Source organism: Dictyostelium discoideum (genome assembly GCF_000004695.1).
Source record: "Dictyostelium discoideum AX4 chromosome 2 chromosome, whole genome shotgun sequence".
Classification (NCBI taxonomy): Eukaryota; Evosea; class Eumycetozoa; order Dictyosteliales; family Dictyosteliaceae; genus Dictyostelium; species Dictyostelium discoideum.
In genome coordinates, this window is record NC_007088.5 from 1,794,956 (window position 1) to 1,817,477 (window position 22,522).

At 19.9% G+C, this 22,522-nt stretch overlaps 8 protein-coding genes across 8 annotated transcripts; 5 read left to right on the plus strand and 3 right to left on the minus strand.

Annotated features, from left to right (window-relative positions):
- Nucleotides 1–1,198: 1,198 nt before the first annotated feature.
- On the minus strand, nt 1,199–3,299 carry DDB_G0272544 (reduced folate carrier family protein; the record flags this gene model as incomplete). Its single annotated transcript, XM_640014.2, has 5 exons — nt 1,199–1,822; nt 1,976–2,097; nt 2,177–2,642; nt 2,736–2,825; nt 2,901–3,299. 5 exons carry the CDS (start codon nt 3,297–3,299, stop codon nt 1,199–1,201), a joined length of 1,701 nt encoding a protein of 566 aa, XP_645106.2.
- A 1,578-nt stretch (nt 3,300–4,877) lies between these two features.
- DDB_G0272494 (hypothetical protein) lies at nt 4,878–6,338 on the plus strand (the record flags this gene model as incomplete). Its single annotated transcript, XM_640015.1, has 2 exons — nt 4,878–5,081; nt 5,445–6,338. 2 exons carry the CDS (start codon nt 4,878–4,880, stop codon nt 6,336–6,338), a joined length of 1,098 nt encoding a protein of 365 aa, XP_645107.1.
- Nucleotides 6,339–7,138: 800 nt separating this feature from the next.
- Nucleotides 7,139–8,594, plus strand: DDB_G0272496 (hypothetical protein; the record flags this gene model as incomplete). The annotated part of the gene is made up of 2 exons (XM_640016.1): nt 7,139–7,166; nt 7,249–8,594. The coding sequence occupies 2 exons, from the start codon at nt 7,139–7,141 to the stop codon at nt 8,592–8,594; spliced, it is 1,374 nt and encodes a 457-aa protein (XP_645108.1).
- A 269-nt stretch (nt 8,595–8,863) lies between these two features.
- On the minus strand, nt 8,864–10,463 carry osbD (oxysterol binding family protein, member 4; the record flags this gene model as incomplete). The annotated part of the gene is made up of 3 exons (XM_640017.1): nt 8,864–9,005; nt 9,084–9,868; nt 9,990–10,463. 3 exons carry the CDS (start codon nt 10,461–10,463, stop codon nt 8,864–8,866), a joined length of 1,401 nt encoding a protein of 466 aa, XP_645109.1.
- A 1,547-nt stretch (nt 10,464–12,010) lies between these two features.
- Nucleotides 12,011–13,249, minus strand: DDB_G0272500 (hypothetical protein; the record flags this gene model as incomplete). Its single annotated transcript, XM_640018.1, has 1 exon — nt 12,011–13,249. The coding sequence occupies one exon, from the start codon at nt 13,247–13,249 to the stop codon at nt 12,011–12,013; it is 1,239 nt and encodes a 412-aa protein (XP_645110.1).
- A 3,081-nt stretch (nt 13,250–16,330) lies between these two features.
- Nucleotides 16,331–18,507, plus strand: malA (NADP-dependent malate dehydrogenase; the record flags this gene model as incomplete). The annotated part of the gene is made up of 2 exons (XM_640019.1): nt 16,331–16,379; nt 16,922–18,507. The coding sequence occupies 2 exons, from the start codon at nt 16,331–16,333 to the stop codon at nt 18,505–18,507; spliced, it is 1,635 nt and encodes a 544-aa protein (XP_645111.1).
- An 861-nt stretch (nt 18,508–19,368) lies between these two features.
- On the plus strand, nt 19,369–20,451 carry DDB_G0272546 (hypothetical protein; the record flags this gene model as incomplete). The annotated part of the gene is made up of 3 exons (XM_640020.1): nt 19,369–19,485; nt 19,631–20,005; nt 20,101–20,451. 3 exons carry the CDS (start codon nt 19,369–19,371, stop codon nt 20,449–20,451), a joined length of 843 nt encoding a protein of 280 aa, XP_645112.1.
- Nucleotides 20,452–20,946: 495 nt separating this feature from the next.
- Nucleotides 20,947–21,980, plus strand: DDB_G0272528 (hypothetical protein; the record flags this gene model as incomplete). Its single annotated transcript, XM_640021.1, has 3 exons — nt 20,947–21,043; nt 21,243–21,382; nt 21,510–21,980. 3 exons carry the CDS (start codon nt 20,947–20,949, stop codon nt 21,978–21,980), a joined length of 708 nt encoding a protein of 235 aa, XP_645113.1.
- Nucleotides 21,981–22,522: the final 542 nt, after the last annotated feature.

A 22,522-nucleotide genomic window follows, 5' to 3' on the forward strand; every position in this document is an offset into this window, starting at 1 on the left:
GTTGTTTTGTTTGGGTCAATCAAAAAAAAAAAAATTGATTGAAAAAAAATAAAAAATTAAAAAAAATAAATTTTTAATAAAAAAAAAAAAAAACGAATTTTTTGGTTTAACTTTTTATTTTTTTATTATTTTTTTTTTTTTTTTTTTTTTAATCAAATTTTATATTTGTTTGTCTTTAATTAATTAATTGTTTTTTATTTTTTAAAAAAATTTTTTGGTCTATTATTATTATTATTATTATTATTATTATTGTTGTTATTTTTATTTATTGATTTAAATATATATTTTTTTTATTATTGTTTATTGTTTTTTTTTTTTTTTACTGTTTAATGTTTTTTTTTTTTTTTTTGGGGTTTTTAAAATTTATTTTTGCATGCTCCAACTCATAAAAAAAAAATCTTTTTTAAAAAATTAATTTCGAAAATTTACAATCTCAATCACTTTTTATTTTGAATATTATTATTATTATTTTATTTTTTTTTTTTTTTTTTTTAAATTTGAGATAATATTTATTATAATAAATAATTATTATTGTTTTTTTTGGAAAATAAAAAAATAAAAATAAAATAAAAAAATAAAAATAAAAAATAATAAAAAAATTAAAAAATAAAAATAAAAGTAATAAATAAATAATTAAATAATTAAATAATTAAATAATTAAATAATTAAATAATTAAATAATTAAAAAAATAATTAAATAATTAAATAATTAAATAATTAAATAAATAAATAAATAAATATATAATTAAATAAATAAATAAAAAAAATTGGATAAAAAAATAAAAATATGTCTTAATAATCCAAAAAAAAAAAAAAAAAAAAAAAAAATATGTAACGAGTGAATTAACAATGATCACCTTAAAAAAAAAGAAAGGCATCATACTTAAAATACCAACACAAACCTCTTCTTAAAAATATATTTTATTTACAATATATATATATATATACATATACTGCATATATAAATTTATTTATCCACTCACGCGCACACACACTCACATAAATCATTTCATTTCTATATAGACAATACATATCTATATCTGGAATCCAATAAATAAAACATTAATTTTTTTTTTTTTAATTTTTTTTTTCTTTATTAAATTTTTTAATTTTAATTTTAATTTTTTTTTTAATTTTTTTTTTTTAATTTTTTTTATTAATTTATTAACAAACTTTGGATATTTAAAATATTTTTTTATTATTTAAAATTATCATTACCGCCAATACCAACATTATTATTATTATTATTATTATTATTATTATTATTATTATTATTATTATTATTATTATTATTATTATTATTATTATTATTATTATTATTATTTTCGAAATCAATAATATTGGCATTGTAATATAATTCTTTTTTCTTCTTTTTCTCTTCACTATTTTGATTTTGAGTATTATGATTTACAATTAAGACATCAACATTTGAATTTGAATTTGAATTTGAATTAATTTTTTTCTTTAAAAATAAAAAACCAAATAAAATTGCAAATCCAAATGAGAGAAAGAATAAACACGCACCATAATAATAGAATTGAGTTTTAATATCTAAATTTAAAAATTGTTTACCAACAGCAGATTGAACCAATACTTGTATTGTTAATGCTACCATAATATTAAATGAAAATAATACACCAATTCTACTTGATAATTTCTTTGCAATTTGAACATTTACAATTGGTGAAACAAATTCAAAACAACAATTATAAATTATAAAACTTAATGCACTAACAACTGTACTTCCACCAAATCCCATCAAAACCAATAATCCACCACCTAATAATCCAAATAAAACTAAAATAATACCTTGAATATTATTCTTTTTTTTTTAAAAAATAAATAAAAAATAAAAAATTAATAAAAGTGTTTAAATAAATTTTTCACATTATAAAAAAAAAAAAAAAAAAAAAAATGAAAAAAATCCAACGAAACACCCCACCCGGGTGGGGGTGAATTTATTTAAATTACTTACAATTTTATTACCCAATTTTGAAGGTATAATTGCAAAAAATGACGCAAAGAAATATGCACTTGCAGATATATAACCATTCCAACTTTGTTCATCATTTACTTGTAAAAATAAATTTTGCCAATCTATATAAAATTTTATATATATAAATAATTAGTATAATAAATAAATATTTTTAATATAATTTTACATAATAATATTTACAAGTTATAACTATTTGATGAATTGAAATTGCAATACCACTCCAAATATACCATCTAACAATATCAGCATTTTTAAAAGTACCAAATAAATCACTAATCACTTCTTTTAGTGAAAATTTTTGATCAATTTTATAATTTGAGAAACCTAATGCTAATATTAATGCAAGAATGTTCGTACCACATGCAATACTTAATAAATAAACCAATGGTAATCTTTGTTCAACCAATAATTGTCCTAAAAGACCTGACGATACAATACCAACTAAATAACCTGCATTTACACGACATGCCATTTTTTGGTATTCACTCGTATCTAAACTAAAATAAATATATGCCAAGAATACTGTATAAGCACTATACGATAATCCTTCTGTAATTTGTTCTAATATCATCCATATTATATTATTTGTACTTAATAATACACCAATCGTTAATATTTTCGCAACCATTCCAATAATTATTATAACCTAATATAGATTTGAAAGAAAAAAAAAAAAAAAAAAAAAGTTAGATTTATAAATCTATGAATATGTATCTATAAAATTAAAAAAGAAACATACTTTATAACCAATAATTTCACCTAAAATTCCAAATATTAATAAAAATACAAAGTATGAGTAGGTCCAATATGGATAGATTTCTTGGTAAACCTATAATAAAAGTTGTTAAAAATACTATATAAATAAAATTTTAAAAAAAAAAAAAAAAAAAAAAAGTACACATACAATTGTTTGATTAATTCCTAAAACATTTGTAAAATAATCAACTAAATATGGTTCTGAAGGGTCGAATGAAAATAAAAATGAGAATGAACAATATTTTAAAAATGGTTTGATTTCTTGAAAATAACTTTTAATTCTCGGTATTAAATTATTATAAAAGTTAATTTTATTATTATTGTTGATAATATTATTATTATTATTATTTTTATTATTATTATTATCAATTTCTTTATATGGTTCATAGTTATTTATACTAATATAATTTCTTTTATTATTATCATTTTCTAAGTTATCATTATTTTCATTTTCATTTTCATCTTCATCTTGATTTCTTATAAAATTTTGATTTCGATATTTATTATTTGGTAGCAATAATGTATTTTCTTTATCACTATCCTCCATTTGCTTGATATTATTTTTATCTATATATTTGTTGTTTTTTAAAAAAAAAAATATTTAATAAAAAAAAAACAGATTAATATAAGGTGTTTTTTTTTTTTTAAAAAATTTTTTATTTTTTCTGAAACAGAAAGGGTTTGTGGTTTATTGTCAAAAGAGAGAATAAGAAAAAAAAAAAAAGAAAAAAAAAAAAAAAAAAAAAAAAATGCTTATTTTTTTTTTATTTTTTTTTTTATTTTTAGTGTAAAATGATGATGTGCACATAGGTTTACATACATTATGTCTGGTATCAAAGAAAAAAAAAGAAAATAAGACACTAGACTATAACCATTGCAAAGGTGATGGGTTTCACCTTTGAGTCAATATTGTATAAGATTGTCAAGTCAATAAGGTGAAAAAAAAAAAAAAAAAAAAAAAAAAAAAGAAAAAAAAAAAATCTTTGGCTCGGTCTTGCAATAAAAAACAAAAAATCGGCATTTTTCGGTTAAAATAAAAATTTTTTTTTTTTTTTATATTTTATTAATAGTTGGGCTGAACATAACATTTTTTAAAAAAAAAAAAATTATTACTCACAATTATTTATTTATTTATTTATTTATTTATCTTTCACAAAATAAATAAATAATAAATAAATAAATAAATAAATAAATAAATAAATAAATAAATAAATAAATAAATAAATAAATAAATAAATAAATAAATAAATAAATAAATAAATAAATAAATAACTAAATTAATTAAATCTTTTAGATTTTTAGTAATTGCACTTTAAATAAAGAGTTTGGTTTTAATATTATTACAATGCAAAAATTACAAAATTTCAACTTTACTAAAGAAATTTCTTTTTAAATTTTTTAATCTATTTTAAAATAAATAAATAGTTAACTTTTTTTGTTTTTTGAATTCAAAATTTTTTTTTATTTTATAAAATAATAATATTACCCTTATTCAAAATGATTATTAATAATAATAATATTATTAATACAAAGGATTGTCTTTGTTGGAAAAATATTAAAAATTCATTGTGCTTTTTCTAATACTTATACAAATAATTTTCAATTATTTTGGCAAAAAAATTATAAATAATATCAAAAGATGCCTCTAAATAAATAAATAAATAAAAAAAAAAAATAAAAAAAAAAATTGTTGATTAGTTTTAAAAATAGAGTGAAAAATTTGAAAAGAAATTTCCAGTTTGATACCAGCAAAAAAAAAAAAAAAAAAATATCTGAAAAGTGAAGAAAATTTTCAAAGATTTTTTTTAAAAACAGTTCAATTTAAACGAAATTAAATAAAAATTAATTAAAAAAAAAAAAAATTAATTGAAACCATTCAACAATTCAAAAGTGGGTATTGTAGTGTTTTTTTTTGAAAAAAATCTTTGCATAATGAAACAGTTCCATAAGAAAAAAATATTAAAAAAGATTTTCCAGTGATTCTATTATTAAAATTTTATTTTTTTATTTTTTTATTTTTTTTTGTTAATACCATTTTTTTTATCTATTAATTCTTTCCTTCTTTTTTTTTTTCTTTTTTTCTTTTCATTCAAGAAGAACAAAAAAAAAAAAAGAAGAAAAAAAAATGACCAAATTATCTTCTGTTGGATTATTATCTTTAGTTGGAGTTTCTTTAGTTGCAGGAGATCACTATTCATGTGATCAAATGAAAAAATTATCACATGAATATTTTCCAGAATCAGTTGCCGATAATATGATTTGTCTTTCCTTCCATTCTAGTGGATGGAATTCAATTTCAAATACTAAAAATTCCATTGGTTTGTGGTATGTATGAATAAATAAATTAAATTAACCTGATAAAAAAAAAAGCATTAACTAACTTTTTTTATTTTTTTTTTATTTTATTTTAATTTAAATTTTATTTATATTATAATACTTTCATTTCTATTTTTATTTTTTTGTTTTTAATTTTTTTTTTTTTTTTTTATTTTTTTTTTAATCATTTTTTTTTAATCATTTTTTTTTAATCATTTTTTTTTAATCATTTTTTTTTAATCATTTTTTTTTTTTTTTTTTTTTTTTTTTATTTTTTTTTTTTTTTTTATTTTTATATGTAGGAATGTAAGAAAAGATTTCTGTCATTCATTATGTAGTTCAATATGTAAAAGTCCAAAGGATTTATATAAACCAGAAATTAATGCACAATGTTGCTGAAATGGTTTATACTGAATTTGGTTATAATCATTGGGATGCATGGAACAAAGGAAAATGTAATGGTTGGAACCAATGTGGTATTAGCACATCAGTTAATGGTGATGACAATGTTGGTGCCGCTATTACAGGTAGTGGAGGTGTAAGTGGCAGCGGTAGTGGTAGTGTTGTTGATGTTAAAGACAATGGCGATGTAAAAGCAGCTATCACAGGTAGTGGAGGCGTAAGTGGTGATAACGATGTAAAAGCAGCTATCACAGGTAGTGGAGGTGTAAGTGGTAGTGATGATGTTGTTAAAGCAGCTATTACAGGTAGTGGAGGTGTAAGCGGCAGTGGTAGAGGTAGTGTTGTTGATGTTAAAGACAATGGTGACGTAAATGCAGCTATCACAGGTAGTGGAGGTGTAAGTGGTAGTGGTTCAACCATTCCAGTCATGGCAGCTATTACAGGTACAGGTAGCAGTGGTAGTGGAACTACAATTCCAGTTAAATCAGAAGTTTTCTCAGCAACTGGTGATAGCACTATCCCAGTTTTAGAAGATGTTCAAGCAGCCATCACAGGTAGTGGAGGTGTAAGTGGTAGTGGTAGTGGTAGCGTTGTTGATGTTAAAGACAATGGTGATGTAAATGCAGCTATCACAGGTAGCGGGGGCGTAAGTGGTGATAATGACGTTCAAGCAGCTATCACAGGTACAGGTAGCAGTGGTAGTGGTTCAACCATTCCAGTCATGGCAGCTATTACAGGTACAGGTAGCAGTGGTAGCGGAACTACAATTCCAGTTAAATCTGAAATTTTCTCAGCAACTGGTGACAGTAATATCCCAGTTTTAGATGAAATTTACTCAGCAACTGGTGATAGTACAATTCCAGTTTAAATCCTCAATTTATTAATAAATAATTTAAAACCTGATTGTATAATAAAGTTTTAAATCATTTTTTAAAAAATTTCTTTTTATCTAATTATTATTATTATGTATTTTTATAAAATGAATCCAAATTGTTTATTATTTATTTATTTAAATTATTTTTTTATTTTTTTATTTTTTTTTAACATTTAACATTTTAAATTCTAAATTAAATGCTAATTAGGTTACAAAACCAATATTATTATTAATTCTAATATTTTCAAATAATTTTAAAAAAAATAGTTGGTGATGATTTTCTAAAAGATAATTTATTACTTTATAAGAACTGTGAGTCCAAATTTGTTGATTTTTGTTAACCTTTCTTCAATTGAAAAATTTATTATTTGTTTTATTTTTGGAAATTATATGGGAATAAATATAATCCAAAATATTTTCAATTTTCTAACAAAAGTTTGAATAATGTAAATATTTTAAAATATCCTTATAAACCAAATAGTTTCCATATTTTTAAAAAAAATTTCAAGTAATTCTATATTTTTTTTAATCATTATTATTCATTATAGTTATTGTTAATGGTCCTGTTGTTGTAGTTGTTGGTACTGGCGTTGTTTTTGATTTTTTTAATTTTTCATTTCATCTTTGATAATTTTAAATAAAAATTTAAAATATCTTTTTTTAAATTTTTTTAATAGGTTCTTTTATTGTGTTTTTTTAATCAGTTTATTTTTTTTTTTTTTTTTTTTTTTTTTTGACTTTTTTTTTATTTTTTTTTGACTTTTTTTTTGTATACACTGAAGTAGTAAAGTAAAATGTCTATTGAACCAAAAACATTTCAATGTAAGAATTAAATAATATATTTATAAACTTTTTATTTATACCATCAGATTACTAATTATTTTTTTTTTTTTTTTTTCTTTAGATTATAAACATACATTTTCAATCTATTATGATGGATGGGAAATTCCTGATGATATTGAAAATTTAGCATTAGGAGAAGGTATTGATATTGATAATTTAATAATACCAGATACAGTCGAATGTTTATTATTAATGGATGGATTTGATAAAGAGATTAAAGAAGGATTTATATCAGACACAATTAATGAATTATTTATATTAGATATAAAGCAACCATTATCAATTGGATCAATTGGTGAATCAATATTATGGTTAGAATTTGGAGATGGATATAATCATCCAATTACCAAAGGTATAATTCCAAACTCTGTTGAATGTTTATATTTAAGAAATATTAAAAAAGAATTATCAAATGACTCAATACCAAATTCAATTGAAAAATTATATTTATATGATGGGTTTAATCAAAATCTATCATTTTTAACATCATCATCAACATCAACATCATCACTTAAAAATTTATATATTTATAATATTGGTAATAATATATTAAATATTGGATCAATACCAAATACAATTAAATTATTATATTTTGGTGATGGTTTTAATGAAACTATATTACCAAATTTGATACCACCAAATGTAAATACACTTTATTTACGTGATATTAAAAAAGCATTAATAAAAAACTCACTGTCACCAACTATAACATCACTTTATTTAAATGAAGGGTTTAATCAACCAATTACCACCGAAATTTTATCATCATGTAAAAATTTAAAAAATTTATATATGTATGATATTAAACAACCTTTATTTTTAAATGATGATGATGATGATTTTAATTTATCAATTGAATCAATTCATTTAATGCCTGGATTTAATCAAATTTTAAAAAATGGAAATTTATTAAAATTTGGATTTAAAAATTTATACATTTATGATATTAATCAACCATTAATACCAAATGAATCAATAATACCAAATAATAATAATAATAATAATAATAATAATAATAATAATAATAATAATAATAATAATAATTATAATATTAATTTATTGCATATTAGTGGTAATTATAAATTTAAATTAAGTAAAGGTATAATACCATCAAATAGTAATACTAAAATTTCAAATTTATATATTGGTAATTTAAATGAACCATTAATACCAAACGAATCAATACCAAATAATGTTGAATCACTTCATTTTGGAAGTGGTTATCAATTTAAAATTACAAGTGATTTAATACCACCAAGTGTTTTAAATTTATATTTATATGATATAAATGAACCAATAACAAATGAATCAATTCCAAAAACTCTTAAAACTATTTATATTTCAAGTCAATATGAACATCCAATTAATAATTTAATTTCTAAAAATTATGAAATTAAAAAAATTTAAATAAAATAAATAAGACAAGGTTGTTTGTTTTGTTTGTTATTAATTTTTATATTTCGACTATATGTATATTATATATATACAATCATAATAAATTTTTTTTTTTTTTTTTATTATTATTTGTTTTTTTTTTTTTTTTTTTTTTTTTTTTTGAATTAAAAAAAAAATCTCCTATTAATAATAAGTTCTAAATATATATAAAAAAAAGAAGTGCGCTATGTGTACATTTGTGTATATTGTTTTGTTTTGTTTTTGGATATTTTTTTTTTTTTCTAAACAATTATTTCATTTTCACTTGCACCACATTTTTCAACTAAATTTTGTTTTGATTCTTTTTTAATTAATGTACCTTCAAAATGAATTATACCATCAGTTTCAATTTCTTTTGGTTCATTTTGATCATAAAGTGTATGACTAAAATAATAATTATAAATTAGTATTAGTATTATTAAAAATTAATTAAAAATTAATATAAAATATATTTATATTTACTTTTGATATTTATAAATCCATTGATCATTAACTTTTTTAAATAATCTTGGTTCCCATTCTATATTATTTTCTTTTCTATCTTTTACTCTTTTTCTTTGTTCATCTTCTAATTTATTCTTTTCAAATGTTGCATCTTTTTGATTTTTCTTTATGATTGCATGTGAAACTTTTTGCCATAATCTTTGAGATTCAAATTCTTCTTGTTCAGAGATTTGTCTCGTTATCATTTGAGTTTTAACTGCATCATTACAATCCCATAAAATATCATTTGTAGATCCATTCTTTTTCTTTGATGATGATGACGACGATGATAAAGTGATTTCAACTTTTTTATCCCATTTTCCATTAAATGTATGAGTTGTTTCATTACCTTTTTTAATTTTACCACAAACTACATTATATTCACCACCAAACATTGGTTTTGCTTTAAAATCCATTTCAACTTTTATATTGGTTTGTTTACATGATATCGTTGAATTGCCCACAATCTCTGTTAACAATGTACCAAATATAATACCTCTTGCCACCGCTGTAGGAAAGGTAATAACATATTCCTCTTGAAGTCCTAATAATGTTAATGTACTACTACCATCCACTATCACTGCCATTGAATTACCTAAAAATTTCGAACGTGGATTAATTGTACCAGTCATTGTATATCCATCCTTTCTATTTGATAAATAAATACATGAAACTGGTGGATGATGTGAAATTTGTTCTGCAACCATTATACAATTACTATTTGTTTCTTTAAATTCCCATCTAGTTCTAAAAATTTCACCTAACTAAAAATAAAAAAAAAAAATAAAAAAAAAAATAAAAATAAAAAAAAAAAGTATAAATTTATATAAGTATAAAAAAAAAGGGATGTATAAATATATATTTATATGTATATATACTACATACAATTGGATTATAAGGTTTTTGTAAACCTTTCTTTCTATAATGAAAAGCAGATAAATACCATTTTGTAATTAAATGCATTCTATCCATTGGTGACTCTAATTTTGATAAATTACATAAAATTTCACCATGAATCATATTATCTGTAAATTTCTCCAATAATGATCTTGGTTCTAATATAAAGGTTGGTAATGGTACTCTTGATAAATCAACACCAATCTTTAATTCTGATAATAATGAAATCAATAAATTTCTTGGTTCTTCCTCTAAAACTTCTTCAATAGGTGGTGATGGTGGTGATGTTGATTGTTCCCCATTCATTAATTGTGATGAATCAGTTGGTGATGATGATATACTATTATTATTACTACTATTATTACTACTATTATTATTATGATTATTATTATTTACAATATCTTGTGGTATTGTTGGTGCCACACCAATATTATTAGTTGTTGAACTTGTACCAATTTCCATTTTTTTTTTTTTTTTCTTGTTCTATATAGGTTTTTTTCTTTTTTTTTCTTTTTCTTTTTTTTTTTTACTATAACAACACTAAAGAGAGTTTTTGAAAAAAATGATGAGAATTTTTAAAAAATAAAGCAAAAACAATTGTATTGTGATGGATTTTACCGGAGTTATTGTTTTTTCTTTTTCTTTTTTTTTTTTTTTTTTTTCCTTATTCTATTTTTTTACTATTGTTATTTAAATTAAATATAAGTATATTGTATGTTTTATGTGTATTATTTTTAAATTAATTTAATTGGAATAAAAGAATTAGTACAAAATCAAAATTAATTTTATTTTTTTATTTTTTTTATTTTTATAATATCTACATTAAGTAATGCAAACACACAAACACACAAACACACACACATACACACACACGCACAACAAACGTAAATAATTAAAACTGATAGAAGCATTATAAAAAAATAATTAAAAATAAAAAAGTTGTTTTTTTTTTTTAATCAAAAAAAAATTGTGATATCACATAAAACGAAATTAAGTATAAAGATTGCATATAAAAAAAAATAAAATAATAATAATAAAAACAATATAAAAAAAAATTGTGTAGATATTTACCATATAAAGAGGTTATAATTAGATGAAGGGGAAGGAGTATTTAATTTTTTTTTTTTTTTGAGAATGTATAAAAAATAGATTATTTATTTATGTTATTATTGTTATTACTATATGATTGAAAAAAAAAAAAAAAAAAGAAAAATAAAAAAAAAACATAAAAAAATAAGGTCTATTTAAAATTTGTGTTTAAATGGAATTAAAAAAAAATTTTTTTTTTTTTTTTTACTATGGTACCTTTTAACCACTTTTAGTTTTTTTTAAATTAAAATAATTAAAAAAAAAAAAGAAAAAGAAAAAATAACACCTAGATTTGGTGTGTGAGTGTGGGAGGGGTAATTGTTTGTCGATAAAGAGTTTAAAAATTATACATACAAAATTAAACACAGATAGTGACTTTATTTTATTTTTTTTTTTTATATTGAGTTTTATTATTTTAATTTTTTAGTTTTAATTAAAAAAAAATTTTTGTTTTTATTGTTTTTATTAATATTTATTTTTAAATTTTTTTTTTAATTTTATTTATTTATTTATTTATTTATTTATTTATTTATTTATTTATTTATTTATTTATTTATTTATTTATTTATTATTTTTTTTTTTTAATTGTGTATTACTTAATTATTTTTAAAAAAAAAAAAAAAAAAAAAGTATTTCTTTAATTTTTATTTTATTTAAATTTGTTTTTTTTTTTTTTATTATTTATTTGAATGTATTTATCTTTTTTTTAAGTTTGTGGTTTTGATGAGTTAAAAAATTATTTTTTGGGTGTGAAAGTGATAAAAATAAAAAAAATAAAATTGAAAAAAAAAAAAAAAAAAAAAAAAAAAAAATCAAGTAACCGATTCGATCACTCATTTTTTTTTCTTTTTTTTTTTTTTATTTTTAAAAATATTTTTTTTTTTATTTTTTTTTTATTTTTATTTTTAATTTTTAGAATTTCAGTTTAAACCAAAAAAATAAAAACTAAAACAGTAAATTGTTGAATTTAAAACTTGACCAATAGCAAAACCAGCACAAATATCTTCAACAGTATGAGCACGAGTGTAAACTCTATAAGCAGCCATTGACATTACCAAAAATCCTCTTTGAAATGGAGAGAGTGAACTGATTGAACTAATAACAATACTAGCAATAGCAGTATGACAAGATGGGAAAGAACTATGATTTGAAAATTTATAGCAATATGGTCTTTTGAATGAAGAGAATGATGGTTTAATTAAGAATTCAATCACAAGGAATGGTATAATACATCTATAGAAATTAAAGTTGAAAATGTTTAAAAACGAAGTTCCAATCAATAAAGTACACCATAATGTTGATACATCCAATACCGACAAAACAGTTTGTGCCAATCTATTCTCCAATAGCCAAATTGGGATCAACCATTTGCTATGGCCGTTTAAACGTTTTCCGCTGAAATTCTCTTTTCTGCAAGTGATCAAGGAATCAATATGTGCAATGCCACCGATAATATCGAGTATTCCAGATTGGTTTGGTTGTAGACATTGTATGATTACAATTACCAATGTTTGCACATACGCATACGATACGTAGAAGGCAATCCATTGGTCTTTGTCCATGTATCCTTCGTCTTTTATTCTTTTACCCAATCTCATCACCAAGTAAATCACTAAATAAAAGTAATATTTCACAGTTGGAAAATAAACAAAACAAACGAAAAAGAAAAACATTGTCAATAGATGATGTGCTGCAAAGAATAACTTTTGATCAACTTTATATCCCTTCCATGCTGATACCATTCCATTGAATACAATTGTAAATATAAATAATCCATAATATTTATTAATTGGCCAATAATTTTCAACTCCATCACTATCACCATCCATCATCCATTTACCAACTATTATATATTGAATCATTGATATTATTACCATTAAAAATTCAATTATCAACCCATATTTCATACCAAGTGTTAAATATGGTGATATTGTTAATACTTCTACACTTTTTAAAACTTCTTCATTATTTTTATTATTATTTTTAATTTTTTCTTTTTGTTTTTGAATTATTTGTTGTTTATTAAAATTTATTTGTTCTTGTTGTTCTTGTTGTTGTTGCTGCTTTTGTTGTTGTAATTGTTTTTGTTTTTCTAAAATACATTCCTGTATTTCTACACATTCTAAAGTACTCTCTGAATAATTACTTTTGTTATCCATTTTTTTTTTTTTTTTTTTTTTTTTTTTTTTTGTGTTTTTTTTATATTATTTTTTTTTTTTTTTTTTTTTATTTATTTAAATATTCTTTTTTAGTAATGGTAATTATTTAATTTTTTTTAAATTTTAATAGTTTTAGTTCTTATTATTTTTTTTAAATAAAATTTATTAGTAATTGTTATAAATTATTATAAATTAATTATTACTTTTTTTTTTTTTTTTATTCACTTTTTTTTATTATTATTATTTTATATTTTATTATTTTCCTTTGCATATTTAGAAAAAATAAATAAAAAATAAAAAAAAAATAATAAAAAAGAGAGAAAAGATCAATTTTCTCTAAATTCATACTATCCTCACACAGAGATATGTGTCATTGTATTCTTTTTTTTTTATTTTTTTTCATTTTAAAAACATGTTTTGTGTGTGCGTGTGTGTGTAAAAAAAAATAAAAATTAAAAAATAAAAAATCTTTTAAAATTTAAACTTAAAATAGGAAAAGGAAGTATTCCTTTTCAAACAATTTTTTTCATTGCCCAATAAAGTAGCAACTCTAAATGTCCAAGCTTAAAATAAGTTTATTTTTTAATATTGGTTGATATGTAATCCTATTTATAAATATATAAATATATATAAAAAAAATAAAAATAAAAATAAAAAAACATTATAAAAACAAATTATTTAATGTATGGTATTATTTTTTATGAGAGTGAGAGATGGGGTGTGTAGGGTGTAAAAATAGGATATTCTAAAAATCTAACTGTTTAATTGCATTTAAAAAATTACTAATTAGAAATACTTTCATAGAAATTTATAATGCAATGGCAATTAAATAAACGAAATGATTGTGCAAATTTGGTAATTTTCAGGATTATTATAAAAAAAAAAAAAAAAAAAAAAAAAAAAAAAAAAATCAGTTTGAGGCGATCGTTTTTTTTTTAAGATTTTAATACCTAAATAAAAATATGTAACAATTAATACTGTGTCATAATAGTTACTTATTTGGTTAAAAAAAAATTTTATTTCTATATTTGTTTAATTTTTATTTTTTTTTTTTTTTTTTTTTTTTTAAAATAAAAAGAAGAATTCCATATTTATGTTTTACTTTTGTGGCCAATTATTTATTTTAATGAATAGATTTTAAAAAAATATATATAAACAGCATAAATGTTAAAAAATCCCAATAATATTTAAAAAATTAAAATCAAAGAATGGAGAATTCAATATAAAAAAAAAAATAAAAAAATTCTATTTATTTTGACAAACCAATTTAAAAATTATTTGAACCAATGTCATTTTTTTTTTTTTTTTTATTTTTATTTTTATTTTTTTTTTTTTTTTTTTTTTTTAAATGATAATAGAATACTATTACTATAACATTTTTTTTTTTTATTATATTAATTAATTAACTAATTAATTAATTAACCAATTAATTAATTAATTAACTAATTAATTAATTAACCAATTAATTAATTAATTAATTAATCAGAAAATGTAAAAATAATTTTTCACAAATAACTATTAATTGTTTAAAACTCAATTTAGAAGAAATCTTTTAAACATATCGAGATTTCCATTAAAAAATAAATAATAAAATATTAAAAATTAAAAATTGTAAATAAAAATAAAAATAAAAATTAGGAATCTTTTTTTTATAAAAAACTATTTTATTTTTTATTATTATTTTAATCAAACTTTTTTTTTTTTTTTTTTTATACATTATATTATTTTTTAAAATTTTTGTTGTTGTTTTTGGGTTAATTAAAAAAAAAAGCCTATTTAAATAATCATTTTAAAATATTAAAATTAGAAAATTATATTATTATTCAAAACAGAATTTTTTTATTTTTTTTTTAGTTGTTTAATTATTTTAAAAGTTTGTTCGAAACCACAATTTAAACCATCCACAAAATTAGATAATTCCATTATGACTTCAACAGTTTACCCGTCCTGTCCCTGAAAAGCCTGGTAATGGGAAGACAATTCAATCAGGCAACTGTAAAGAGTTGCAACGGAAAAAAGCGAATTATATATAAAACTTTTTGTATTATAAAAATTTCTTTTTAATAGCATTTATTTTCAAATTAATTTGTGGGATTTTTTTTTTTTTGAAATTTTTTTTTTTTTTTTTTTTAATATTTTCACTTTTTGACTTTTTTTAAGAAAATAAACAATTACTAATTAAATTTTATTATCCATTTCTTTTTTTTTTTTTTTATTTAAATATTAATTTTATTATAATTAATTTTATTATAATAATATTTAAATTTATAATAATATTGACATTTTTTATACTACAATAATATTTTATTGAAATAATAATATTCAAAAAAAAAAATAATATGAAAGAATGAAAACAAAGAAATATTTGAATCAAAAATATTTTAATAATCATCAAGTATAAAAAGAATCAATTGTTTTTTAATTAATTCATCTCCTTATTTAGATTTTTTATAATAAAAAAAATAAAAAAAATAAAAAAAATAATAAAACCAATAAAAAAATAATAAAAAATAATTAAAAATAATTAAAAAAATAAAAAAATAAATAACAAAAAAAAAATTATAATAATAAAAATAAAAATACATTTTAATACAGATTTTTTATTTTATATTTAATTTGAAAATTCGAATCGGGTCGATTTAATCCGAATTTCAATTAAAATGAAAAAATGTGTGGTAATGGAATTGAGCACACATACAAATAATTAAAAAATAAAAAATAATTATTTTTTTTTATTTTTTTTTTTGAATTTTTTTTTTTGAATTTTTTCATACCAATTGACTGGTCCGTGGGAAATTCAAAAATATCAATAAATTTTTTTTCTTTTTTCTTTTTTTTATTTTTTTTTTTTTTTTGAATTTTTTCAACTCGACCTAACAAATAAAAAAAGGTAACATTTCATTCATATAAATATTTGATTTTTTTTTTTTTTTTTATTCAAGTTATTATTTTAATAAATTAAATAAAAAAACAAATTAAAAAAAAATAAAAAATAAAAAAAACAAAAACTAATGTTTAAGTTTTAAAAAAAATAAAATTAAATAAAAAAAAAATAAAAATTTTTAATACCTATAAAGCAAAATGCAAAATAAACCATCATTCATTTTAAGAAACCCATCAGCTAATAAAGGTAAGATTAAAAAAAAGATAAAAATAAAAAACTATTTATAATAATGAAAGTAACAATAAACAATAAACAATAAAAATTAAAAAAAAAAAAAAAAAAACGGATCAAAAAATTCCATTTTAAACAATTTGTGATCACATAAAATTTTTCATTTTTTAAAAAAAAAAAATTAAAAATTAAAAAATAAAAAATAAAAAAAATTTTATAATGTTCCGAAAAAACACAAAAACACACACACAGTCATCAATTTAAATAAATATCATTCGGCAATTTACAACCAAAAAAAAAAAAAAAAAAAAAAAAATTAAAAAATAAAAAATTGAAATTTACAACACCGAATTTATTAATTCAATCTCAAAATTTCTTTTTTTTTTTTTTTTTTTTTTTTTTTTTTTTTTTTTTTTTTTTTTTTTTATTTTTCTTTTTTTTTATAGTTTTTTTTTTTTATTTCTTGTTACACCTATATAATTTAATATTAATAATATCTTAAATTTTTCATTTTTTTTTTAAAAAAAAAAAATAAAAAAAAAAATAAAAAAATTTAGGTACTGGTTTTAATAATGAAGAAAGAGAAAAATTAGGATTAAAAGGTTTATTACCACCAAAGGTTGAATCATTACAAGAACAATCAGATAGAGCATTATCACAATTTACATCATTTAATACAAACTTGGAAAGATATATTTTCTTAAATTGTTTACGTGATCGTAATGAAACTTTATTCTATTATTTATTAAGTAATAATTTAGAATTAATGATGCCAATCATTTATACACCAACCGTAGGTGAAGCATGTCAAAAGTTTGGTAATGAATTCCGTTTCGCCCAAGGTATGTATTTTGCATCCCAAGATAAAGGTAACATTCGTGCCATGATGGACAATTGGCCAGCCGAAGGTGTCGATATTATCGTTGTTTCCGATGGTTCACGTATTTTGGGTTTAGGTGATCTCGGTACCAACGGTATGGGTATCCCAGTTGGTAAGTTACAATTGTACGTCGCCGGTGCTGGTTTCTGTCCAACCCGTACACTCCCAGTCATTATCGATAGTGGTACAAACACCAAGAAATACCTCGAAGATAAATATTATTTAGGTGAACGTCATCCACGTATCCCAGACTCTGAATATTACCCATTGGTTGATGAGTTCCTTGCCGCCGCCTTCAACAAATGGCCAAAGGTTATCGTCCAATTCGAAGATATCTCCAACGACCATTGCTTCAACCTCCTCGACGAATACCGTAACAAGTATTTATGTTTCAACGACGATATTCAAGGTACTGGTAGTGTCATCTTGTCAGGTTTCATCAATGCCGTCCGTTCCGTTCAAAAACCAATCAAAGAACATCGTATGGTATTCTTGGGTGCTGGTTCCGCTGGTATTGGTGTTGCCGATTGCATTATGTCCCTCTTTGATGAAGCTGGCGTTAGCAAAGAAGAAGCCAGAAAGAGTTTCTGGTTCGTCGATTCTAAAGGTTTAATTACTACCACCCGTGGTGACGAATTAACCTCACAAAAGAAACAATACGCTCGTGAGGATTACACCTACCAATTGAAATCATTATTAGAGGTTGTCCGTGACGTTAAGCCAACCGCTATCATTGGTTTATCAGGTATCGGTGGTTCATTCTCTCAAGAAGTAATTGAAGAAATGGCCAAACACGTCGAGAAACCAATCGTTTTCGCTCTCTCAAATCCAACCACCAACGCTGAATGTACCGCAGAACAAGCTTACCAATGGACCGATGGTCGTTGTATCTTTGCCTCTGGTTCACCATTCAAACCAGTCGAATACAAAGGTAAAACCTTTGTTCCAGGTCAAGGTAACAATATGTACATCTTCCCAGGTCTTGGTTTAGCCGCTAGCGTTTGTGAAGCTAAACATGTCACTGATGCTATGATCATTACTGCCGCTAAAACTCTTGCCTCCTTTGTAGAAGACTCTGAAGTTCTCACTGGTAAAATCTATCCAGGTCTCCAACATATTCGTGAAATCTCAACAAGAATCGCCGTTAAAGTCATTGAAAAAGCTTATGAAGAAGGTATGGCTCAATTACCACGTCCAGATAATATTGAAGCTTTAGTCAAATCTCGTCAATATGTTCCATCTTATGATAAATCAAAAAATTGACTATCTTGCCCAATTTCACCAAATACAAATAGATTAAGTCCAAAGTTATAAACTTAAATAAAATTTAAAAAAAAAAAAAAAAAAAAAAAAAAATTATTATATTAAAAAAAAAAAAAAAAAAAAAAAAAAAAAAATCTATTTGTATGTAATTCATTTAAAAATTATTTTTGTTCTATTTTTATAAAAATTTTTAACTTAAAAAAAAAATTAAAAAAAAAATTAAATTAAACCTTTTTTTTTTTTTTTTTTTTTTTTTTTTAAAAATTTCTTTCTTGGGGTGTATATATGTAGACAAGAAAAAAAAAAAAAAACAGTTCGGAGGCGATCACCTCGGAATTATTTAAACTTATTTTTCATTTTTAAAAAATTTATAGGATATTTTTCATTCGTTGGGGATTTCTTTAATTTTTGGGTGGCGTTCTTTAATTTTTGGGTGGCGTTTCCTTGGTTTTCGAAATTTTTTTAAAAAAAGAATTGATAAAAATGTGATTGGATTTTAATTTTCACAAAAAAAAAGATCAAAAAAAGATCTTCCCTAAAATTAAAGAATTTGAAAATAACAAGAAAAAAAATGTTTTTCGTATTTTAGAAAAAAAAAAAAGTATATAAATAAAACAAGTTTTTTTTCTTATTCTCTAAAAACAACTTTGGTTTATAAAGAAAAAAAAAAAAAAAGAATAAATAATAAATAAATAAATAAATAAATAAATAAATAAATAAATAAATAAATAAATAAATAAATAAATAAATAAATAAATAAATAAATAAATAAATAAATAAATAAATAAATAAATAAATAAATAAATAAATAAATAAATAAGTAAATAAATAAATAATAAAATAAATAAATAATAAAATAAAATGAATATCGATAAGGCACGTGTTAAAACTTTAAAATCAAGTGGATGTTCTAATTCATTTGGTTCCTTTGAATCAACATACCCTGCAAATTTACATGGTACAATGGACGATTTTGAGGTAATTACTCATGAATAGTTATTTTTTAATAATAATAATAATCATAATAATAATAATAATTTCTGTTTATTAAAAAATATTAATATTTTATTATTTTTTTTTAAAAAAAAAAAAAAAAAAAAAAAAAAAAAAAAAAAAATATTAGTTCAAAACTACAATTAAAAATATTAATGCTAAATGTAATACTGTTTTAAGTAAAAAATATTATTTAGTCTTTTTAATTAGTTTGGTTGGTTTAATTTTAGTAATTGTTGGTTTTACTAAAAGTGCAAATAGTGTGAATTCTGCAGGTGGATTTCGTATGGATGCTCCAAAACAAGATAATTTGAATGATTTCAGTATTGGTTTTAGTGATAATTTTAGTGAAGATTTTAATAATAATAATAATAATTACGATGACGATGATGATTCATCACCATCTAACTTTGTTGGTGGCTTCGTTTTTATTGCTCTTGGTTTTGCTTTAATGTTTTTGGGTTGTTGTATTTTTGGTATTTCATTTGCAGTTTTCAGAAATAAAGTAAGTTTTTTTTCTTTTATTATTATTTGTTTATAAATCTGTTAAATTATTTGTTTTATTTTAAAAATATTAATTTTTTTTTTTTTATATAAAAGGTTTTAAATAAAATTAGAGATGAATTAGTTGCAGTAAATAAACATTTCAATGCAAGAGGAATTACATGGAATTTAGAATCAGAAGTTGTTAGAAAATATATCCCAAGACATGAATATAATGTCCATAGAAATAATCAAGCCTATAGAAACAGTATCAAATATGATCATGAACAAAGACCATACAGAGAAGAAACTGTCCACTTTATTGAAATTGTATTCCCAGCTAAACAAAATCAAATTTTTGTTCCAGTCCATTTTTCAAGCATGCCTAAAATTCAAATGAATGGTACCACATCCAATATGGACTCTGGTTTGGGTTTTTCAAGTAATGGAGGTAATACTTTCCATTAAAATGAATTCAAATTTTTAAAAAAGCATTCAGAAATTAACAAAAAAAAAAAAAAAAAAAATGAACTAAATAAAAATTAAAATAAAAAATAAAAATTAAAATAAAAGATAAAAAATAAATTTTTTTTTTGAGTTTTTAAATCATTTGATCTAAAATTTTTAACATTGATTATATTTTCATTTTAAATTTGATTATTTTTTTGGATTTTCAAAATATCATATTTTTTTTTTTTTTTTTTTTTTTTTTTTTTTTTGGCTTTTATTTTTTTTAGAAAAAAAAAAAACCATTTATTTCAAAGAAATGATTTGGAGTTTTAATTGAATTTTAAGTGGGATTTTATTACCAAAGGTACCTTGGAACATTAATACCAAGAACACCAAACAGATTTTAAAAAAGGATCAGTTTGAAGAAATTTTTCTTTTTTTTTTCATAAATTTTTTTTTTTTTCATAATTTTTTTTTTTTTTTTTTTTTTTTTTTTTTTTTTTTTTTTTCACAATGAATATATCAAGAGTAAATTCTACACCAAAAGGTTCAACATTTGAGCTAACATATCCTACACATTTAAATGGGTTAATACAACAATCTGAAGTTTGTATTTTTTTATTATTTTAAATTATAAAAACTTTAAATTTTTTAATAAATAATTTTTATTAACAAAAAAAAAAAAAAAAAAAAAAAAAAAAAAAAAAAAAAAAAAAAAAATTAGTTTGAAATAATATTAAATAGAATAAATAAACTCAGTACACCATTATCATCAAAAAATAATTTATTTTTATTATTTTTATTTTTAGTTGGCATTATTTTAATTATAATTGGAGTTGTGAAAGGATTTTCAAAAGAAGGAAACCAGATTTTAGCTGGATTTGGTTTAATTACATCATTCTTTTCTTTATTTTTATTTTTAATAATATTTATAATTTCAAAAATTAATGTTTGTATAAAAATTTAAAATTTTAAAACTTTGATTTAGATTTTTTTTTATTTTTTATTTTATTTTTTTATTATTTAATATTAATTTTTTATTTTTCTTATAATTTTAAAATTATCTATATATATAGGTTTTAAATAAAATAAAATATGAATTAGATTTAATTAATGAAAATTATAAATCAAAAAATATAAAATGGTCATTACGTCATGATTTGAACATTAACTTTATTAATGAAGAATTATATAAAAAAAAACTTGGAAAAAGTACATTTATGCATGGAATTAAATATGATAATAACAATAAACCATACAGAGAAGAGTATATTTATTTCATAGAAATAGAATCCCCTTCTAGATTTTTACAAAATTTAACTGTAAAAACTTTTTCATCAAATCAAAATCATTGTGATACAATTATTTCATTTCAGAATAATAATAATAGTGATAATAATAGTGATAATAATAATAATAATAATAATAATAATAATAATAATAATAATAATAATAATAATAATAATAATAATAATAATAATAATAAAAATAATATCCAAGATGAGAAAGGGATTTGTATTAATGTGGATGAATTAAAAAATTTTTAAAATGAAAAAAAATAAAAAAAAAATAAAACAAAAATAAGCAAATTTGATGTGGTAAAAAATTTCAAAGAAATGTAATCAAGATTTTTAAAATTTAAAAATCTTAAAAAAAAAAATAAAAAAAAAAATAAAAATAAAAATAAAAATAAAAAAAAAATATTTTACAATTTGAGATTTGTAAGTTTTCTTTTAAAAATATTCTTTTTTTTTTTTCACCTTTTTTTTTAAAAAAAAAAACTTAATTTAGAATTTTAAATTAGAACCTAATTTTCCTAAAAAATAAAAAATAAAAAATAAAAAATAAAAATTAAAAAATAAAAAAAATTAATTTTTTATTTTTTTAATTTTTTTTTTTTTTTTGTTTATTTTTTTATTTTTTATTACGGGTGATAGCAATAAAAAAATTATTTTTTTAAATATTTAAAAATAACAATAAAAATAAAATAAAATAATTAAATTAAAAATAAAATAAATAATAATTTTTTTTATTTTATATCTATTTTTTTATTGAAGCATAGCTGTAGTATTCAAACTTTATTATAAAC